Source organism: Elgaria multicarinata, chromosome 8 (genome assembly GCF_023053635.1).
Source record: "Elgaria multicarinata webbii isolate HBS135686 ecotype San Diego chromosome 8, rElgMul1.1.pri, whole genome shotgun sequence".
NCBI lineage: Eukaryota > Metazoa > Chordata > Lepidosauria > Squamata > Anguidae > Elgaria > Elgaria multicarinata.
In genome coordinates this window covers 48334428-48342030 of record NC_086178.1, presented here as the reverse complement: position 1 = coordinate 48342030, position 7603 = coordinate 48334428, and the positions used below count along the sequence as shown (strand labels likewise).

The 7603-nt window shown below is 45.4% G+C and overlaps 1 protein-coding gene across 1 annotated transcript; it reads right to left on the bottom strand.

Annotated features, from left to right (window-relative positions):
* Positions 1–483: 483 nt before the first annotated feature.
* Positions 484–7095, bottom strand: LOC134403123 (aquaporin-12-like). Its single transcript, XM_063133229.1, has 3 exons — positions 6489–7095; positions 4322–4438; positions 484–611 (listed from the first exon to the last, which is right to left on the bottom strand). The coding sequence occupies exons 1-3, from the start codon at positions 7093–7095 to the stop codon at positions 484–486; spliced, it is 852 nt and encodes a 283-aa protein (XP_062989299.1).
* Positions 7096–7603: the final 508 nt, after the last annotated feature.

Genomic DNA, 7603 nt, shown 5'->3' with positions numbered 1-7603 from the left:
CCAGCCATGCTGACCTAGGCTACAGATTGGCAGAGGGAAAAGTACAATAGAGTAAAGCTCTTGGACATGGCTCTTAAGCTGTGTAAAGAAACCTTACTCTGTGTTTACAGAGATATTGGTGCTTTCCCCACTGCTAGAGACTTAATTCAGATCAGCTGATAAGAAGCACACACAGTCATTATCAGTTGTGCTCGAAATATTTTAAATGGTTTTGTATTTATTATCTACTGTACTCAAGGGTTGGGATGCAACATTATACTAAGTCACAATACAGGTGCAAGGGGCAGGTTGACCTTTGCTAAGGCTGCAAACCTATACCCACATACTTGGGAGTAAGCTCCATTGAACTCAGTGAACCTTCTTTCTGAGTAGATATGCACAAGATCGCAGAGTAAGTACTAGAATGCCTCATCTCTCTCTCCCTCCATTCTCTCAGTTGGCCCTGAGCAGCTGATCCTCTTCTCTGTTTTTGGCTCGCTCTGTTCAGTTCTGGGCACCAGAGTGAGCTTTCCCCTTGGGTATCCTATATTTGTTCTTTTGACTGTAGAGCAGGTTTGTCTGGAAGAGCCGAGGGATGTTCCCCTGATACAGGAAGAGAGCTATCAGCATCCCTAGAAAAGAGCCAAAAACAAGAACATTTGCTGAAGATAAGCAGATTTGGGTGTGTCCAGTGCCTGGATGGGAGGCTGCCTGGAAACCCCATGTATGCTAACTTGAATTCCATATAAATGTACTTTTAAAAAAACTGGCTCACTTTGTTTCCCTGTACTTTATTCCAGGGCCGTGTCTATATACGACTCCGCTTTGCCTCCGATTCCCCCAAACCCCACAGTATCGCTACAGTGAAGCAGAGTCTAAAGAGTTACAAGGCTTGGAAAAATTGGAGCACAGCAGGGTGGGGAAGGGAGCAAATATGGAGGGGCCCACTTAAAGAACAGAGCAATATAACCCTGTCACAATATACAATCCAGGGTTAAGAAGGGGTTAAGAAAGCAGCCGTACCAGTTGCAGCAGCATTGCCTATGGATTGCCCTTACTTTTGTTCCCCAACGTCCATCACAAGGTGGCTATTATGAGGCTTGTCAAGCCCGCCTCCTGCCCTGCATCCCAGGCCTACCATCCACCAGGATCTGCCCCTGGTATGCACACTTTCTAAACCCCAAACTGAAGCCACCACTGACAGACAGGAAACAACAGTGGTGACATTGGAGCAATGGGGAAAGTCACGGTAAATTGATACTTGGAAAAAGCTCAATTTCGGGGGGGGGGGGGGGAGGCCTGATCTGGCTGCAAGTTTGTGGCTGTGTCCTATGCAGCAGCACAGCCATGACAGGGTATTCAGAGCGTACGGAGCAATCCCAGAACAGTGCAGCTTTTTTCAGAGGTAGACGGTGAGCAAGGTTTGGGCTGCCCAGTTGACCAGAAAGAGAGAGAATAATCTCAGGACGCTGTCAACGGCTTTATTGATGAAAAGCCCTGGTGCATTTTGGCCTCTTTCTGTAGTCTTAGGCCTTCGTCAAAGGGTTATAAAAATGTCTGTAGAGATCCTTGGAACAGACTGCCTTGTGCTGTAAACTTTCTCACTGCCATTGTCGCCAGCTGCTCTTGCCTCATCATTGTTACCCCTTGCTTAATAGGCACAGAGCCAGTGAGCGAGCAGGCACAGGTATCTACTGCTCCTTCTTACCCCCACGGCTGCTCTCTGGGTGAAGAGGAGTGAAGTCCAGGCGGCTCTTAGCAGTAGGACCCTGCTGGGGTGTGAGCCCTCATCAGGTACCCAATCATGTCTACCCTTAACAATGGCCATGGGGCCACCCCACCCATTAGGCACAGTGAGGCAGCCTCCTCAGGGGACAGGTGATGGGTAGTGCAGAGGAGTGGCAAGGCGTTGGAGGACAGAATCTGCAAATCCAGGCTGCTTCTCTCAGGTGCAGTGGAGGTTGTTTTCCTGTGACCAGTGTTGGAAGATCCAATTGCCAGTCCAGTTGGCGTCTGTATGCACAAAGAGTGAGGCGGGTCGGGGGGGGGTGACAAATCTTGTCCTTTGCCTCAGGGCAGAACAATGTCTCATGTCAGCCCTGGGAAGGATGTAAACCCATTTAACAATTCCTACTAGCCAAAAATTGTGTCTTCTGTCTTCTAACTTGTCTGTATACCTGCCTGCACAGATCAAACCCTAATAAATTCATTGGAAGAACTAGCTCAGCCTTCCCCAGCCAAGTATCCTCCAAAGGTGTTGGACTGCATCTTCTATAACTCCCAGCCAGCATGGCCATTGCTAGCTAGGAATTATGGGAGCTGTAGTCCAACACATCTGGAGAGCACCAGGTTGAGGAAGGCTGAGTCAGCTAATAAGACCTGCATGATTGGAAAAGGTTGCAAGTGTCTGTGGAAAGACTCCAGTGGCCTCTGTACATGGGCGCTTTCATTATACACCAGCTTGCCCCAGATTAGGACAATATAATGGGGGCATCAAACACCTCTTACCAAGAATGACAAAGGCAAGTAAATATTTTTTCTGCTACTACTTTGTGCTTCCCAACTATTTAAAAACCTTTTCTATTAGTATGCTTTTGTTCTAAAAATCAGAAAGATTTCCTGAGACAACATTGCTGGCAATTAAGATAAGCAAGATATACTTCTAAGGACTGTGTGCAGGTAGACCAGACTAATACTACTGATATTTAACCTGCCCTTCTCTGCAAGTCAGTTAGAGCAGAGGGGGGAGGGGGAGGGCAGTTGGATTTTCAAATACTGGCAAGGACTCCTTGCTCTTGCATGCTAGTAAGACTTCCGCTGCCGCATAACTACCATGAGAATTTCCCTTGGATGCTTAAAGTTCAAGTATTTTTCCAAAAGAGACCTGTCACTTTTGGAGGTCTGCATTTTGGGCTGCATTTTAAATTTTAGCTTTCAACTGCATGAAAATAAATTAGGATGCATTCCTATCCACGATTACACAGAAAGAAGTCTGACAATTCCCAACATTCCCCAGCCAGCAAAGGATTGTGGCCCAAGTCTTTAAACATTTCAGATTCTGGGCCCATCTTTAACCCCCATTTTTCTTTTTACCATACCGTTTTTCTCCATCTCCATCATGTTCCCCTCACTTTTTATTGGAAGAGAAACTGCCTGGGCTATATCTTGCTCCATTTACTGCAGGACTGTGCAACTTGTGGCCCTCCAGATGTTTTGGCCTACAGCTCCCATGATCCCTCACTGTTGGCTCTGCTGGTGAGAGCCGATAGGAGTTGTAGACCAAAACATCTGGAAGGCCACTAGTTGCCCATCCCTGATGCTTCCTAGCCAACTGCTGTTTTGTTAAGAACAAGTCTGAGATAGATAGATAGACAGACAGACAGGCAGGCAGGCATCTTTAACATTTCCAATTCACATTCCTGTGGGCAGTATCATCTTCTACAGAACGAGACCAGGTGGCTTTTGATGCATGATTTGTGTTGCCGGAAGAAATGTATGCCCATGTTTCTCTAGTGAATCTGCTAGCAAGGCACTTCTGCTTTTCACTTTTTGCAATACCAGTCAATGCTGTCTCCAGGTTTTTGAGGGCGCCTGGGCAAGACACCTTCAATGAGACCTGCCCTCAGGGAGTCTACCTTCTCATAACCATTGTCACTAACCCTGTTGCTCCTCCTCTTCTTTCTCATCATTGCTACCACTTGGTTACTTGACAGGCAGAGAACCAGGGATCAAGTGGGTGGTGGGATCTACTGCTCCTCTTTCTCACTACCATTGTTATCTGGACTAGAGACAGATGAACAAGCACATTGCAAAGAGAAGCAATTCCAGGGAGCTCTTGTCAGAGGGCTCCTTCTGCACCGTGGACCCTTGGCAGGTGAGCAACCATTGCCTACACTTGATGCCAGCCCTGATACCAGTAACAGAGCTTGCTGTCTCTTTTCCAGGAGTTTGGAGGACTTCTTTATTTTTTCTGGATACTCCATCTTTGACTGCTTCGGGAATGTCACCCTACTTTCTTCATTTCTCTTTCTTTGAGACTCTTCTCCAAATGCCTGTGGCTAACTTTATTTGATTTTTATTTTGTGAACCCTTAAAATATTATGGTTTTACCCCTGGAGTGGCACACTCCATCTGGTCACAACCCACTTGTGTTGTTGTTGTTGTTTAAAAATGTTTCAGTGGATAAATGATTGTAATTTATCACCAGATGGCCTGAGTGTTGGAGTCATTTCAAAATGACCAAAAATAAAATGTGAGAAGGGTATAAGCATTAGTGCATGTTCTAGTAACATCTCAGTTGCAAGCATGATTGAACCTTCCATGCTTTTGGAAGCTGGCTCACCTGAGATGGGTGCCAGCCAATACACCTGTATGTACTCCAGTAAGCTGTTTCCAGAGCAGGAAAAGGTCACAGCCCAGGCCAGGCCAGGGTTAAAAAAGGCTCCTGTGAGAGGTGCAGCTGCAGGAGGAGAAAAACAAACAGTTGAACCCACCTCTTTTCCTCTCAGATTGGCTTACAACCAACTAGCATGTGCCACAATACGGTCTATTAAACAGATACAATCAAATGCTGTGTTTAATGAAAACTTAGGGAGTTTCGCCTGAAGTACTGAATTTTGAGTTACAGGTCTGCCAGGTAGCACTTGGTAGAGCGTAGCACTCAGGAGATGTATGAGATTAGTTTGCAGGCAAGAAGCTTAATTGCTGCCACTCGTTGGCTGCTAATTGGCAGACTTATTTCAGATGCCTACTTTGTTTGGTGGGAGGGGGTCTTGCTACCAGTGGTGCAGTGGTAAATGTTGAAGTGCAGGAGATCACCATGACAATGTATGCTCATCCCCAAAGAGCAGACGTACACAATGACCAATTTATTAGGATCATACAACTGCAATCTTATTATGCAAATAAAACAAATTGAGCTTTGAACAAAAGATCTTCAGGCAGCTAAAATGCAACCTTTTCACTTTGAATGAGAAATAAAATTTAAAAAGTCTTGCAAAGAAGTATTACCATCTAAACTGCTGATGTTTTGGACTTCAACTCCCATCAGCTCTAGCTAGCGTGGCCAAAGTTCAAGAATGCTGGGAGTTGTCTTTCAAAACATCTGGAGGACAACAAGTGAGGAAGACTGATGCTGATCTGTGAGAAACAAAAGTAAAATGTGAAGAACTTTGTTATCAACTCATTGATAAAAGCATGGACCTACCCCTTGAAGGAAGGAGATCCGGAAGGCAGCAGTGCTAGCAATCATTTACCTGGGATGAAAAGATGCCTACACTACAAGAAGGCCTGGGTGGAATATTTTGGACTAGAACTCCCATAATCCTTGGCCATTGCCTTGTGAGAGTTGTAATCCCAAACACATTGAGGGCACCTGGTTGGCTACCCATGCTGTAGCACATCCCTCCTCAACAGGAGCAGGAAGCAAATGCTGCTATTGACAACTGCTCTTCAGCATGGAGCAGTTTGAGACCCAATGAGAATCAATGAAGTGTGCAAGGAAGAAAGCACCCAGTGCACCTTTGTCAGCCAATGACCTTAATTTCCAGCTGCCTGGCTGGTCTATATCACTCCCAGATTCTCATTCCCAGTGACTGGGTTCACACAACACGTTAATCTACCATGGATTGCCATGTTGCCTGAATGCAGTGCATTTTTATTTATTTATTTATTTATTACATTTTTATACCGCCCATTTTCCAAAGGATGGCTTGTTAGCCATGTAGTGTGGGTTTTTTTTTTCTTGAACAAGCCACCCTGAGAACCCATAGCTTGTTGCTGGGCTGTTCAGGGTGGTTAACAAGCCATACTGCATGGTTAACGAGCAACCCTGTGGAAAACACTGAGTTCAGACATGATAAGCCACCCTGCAAAATATGTGCTGCATTCAGACAACACAATAACCAACAGTTCAACAACAACTTACACTGGGTGAGTTAGCATATTGTGTGAACCCAGTCTCTGTCTCGCCTTTTGCACTGCCCCTACGATGAAAATCCAAGGACAGCAAATTCAACCAGGTGATTACAAGAGCCAAAAACTAAAGTGTGAGGATTTTTCCACCCTAGTATTGGGAAGGGGGAAACCTCAGCTGATGCTTGGGAAACTTCCCTCTAAGTTTTCAACAGGAGGTCATCACATCCAATAAATAAATAAGCCCTCCCAACATTAATCTCCAGTGAATGTTACAGATCCTGTTTCCTACCTCAGAACTTCTCAAACAGTAAAGACTAGCAGTTGTAACAAGCCTCACACTGATGTCATCATGTGAACAGAAACATTCTAGTCAGAAAAATATGCCATATGGTGCCCTCCAGATGTATTGGGCTACAACCCATCTGGAAGGCTGCCATATCCCATTGGTACACAAAAGAAAAATAGATTAAAGATAATCTAAACATTGGACTAGAGTCAGTAGATTAATCTATATATCAATATCAATACTTAGGTTTTGTGCTTTCTAAATATATATCATGATGAAACGCAGGAGTTTGGGCTGGAGTCCTTACCTGCATAGGCCAAGGCAGTAACCGTGAGTGCCATGACAGGGACTCTGTACATGGGAGAGCTGACCTGGAACCTGAGAACTACCAGCTGGAAAAGAAATGAACACAGGGCTTCCACAAAGATGCCATGGGAGATAGAGGTGCTGAGAGATGAACTGCAGTCTTGGACCATTAAGTTCTGAATCATGTGGAAATCTGTCAATTCCCTGGACCAATATTTCTTGGTAAAAGCAGAGGCCGCTTCCATCCCTACAAACTGGGCCAAGAGTTTGGCAGCAGCGGCCCCCAAAGAAAAATCCAAAGCTAGAAATTCGTGGAGAGAGACAGTTGGGTTGGCAGAAGCACCGTCAAAAGTGGCACCATGAACTAAGAAGAGAAGAAAGAGAAGAGTCAGGCTCACATCTGGGCCAAAGCCACCTCCCCATGGACCAATCTCCCTCAGCATCTTCAGTTCAAGGCAGCAGGCACACATCTGGAATGAGCTGACCAGTTCACTAGCAAAATAAAAGTAGAGCTTAGGTGGAAAAATTCTCTTGGCGAACCGCCTGGTCACCTCACAAAGAGCCACGATGGAGAAGAAAAAGGCTATGGAGACATTCAAACCAGCCATGCTGAAAATCACACAAGAGATGGGAAGCGTGCTGTAAGTCAAGGGACTTCACTGCATGGGAAGAGGGGAGGGGGAAGGATCAGCCACCGGCTATTCTTCCACGTAAAAGCACCTTAAGCAAACGTGGCACAGGCTGACAGGCAACCAAGTCAACAGGGTCATGGAAATCTCTGGGAAAACCAACACATTTGAAACCCAAGAAGTAACTGGTTTGGACAGAGTATAGCTCCCTTATCACCGCCACATCAGCTCTAACTGGAATTTCAGCTTTGTTCTTTTGTATGATCACAGGCACTAGATAAAGCCTCTTTAACTAGAATGCCAATAAGCGGCAGCCTGGAACTGGTTCAAAATGCAGTGAAACAAGCAGTTTTATATTTTGATCCAACAAGTAACCCCAGGAGCACAGCAGTTGAAATCCTTGCCCCAAAAGACCTTCACCACCACCTCCTCCTTCTTGTTAAGATGAGAGTAGTACAAGTATGACCATCCATCAAACTCCTAAGCC

What these genes read in the sequence shown, in the direction of transcription:
- LOC134403123 (XM_063133229.1), bottom strand. Translation starts at nt 7,095, where the DNA reads ATGGCTGGTTTGAATGTCTCCATAGCCTTTTTCTTCTCCATCGTGGCT. An exon ending in TACTGCCTTGGCCTATGCAG is followed by an intron (nt 4,439 to 6,488) that starts GTAAGGACTCCA and finishes CTCCTCCTGCAG; the next exon opens with CTGCACCTCTCACAGGAGCC. An exon ending in TTGGCTGGCACCCATCTCAG is followed by an intron (nt 612 to 4,321) that starts GTGAGCCAGCTT and finishes GCTCTTTTCTAG; the next exon opens with GGATGCTGATAGCTCTCTTC.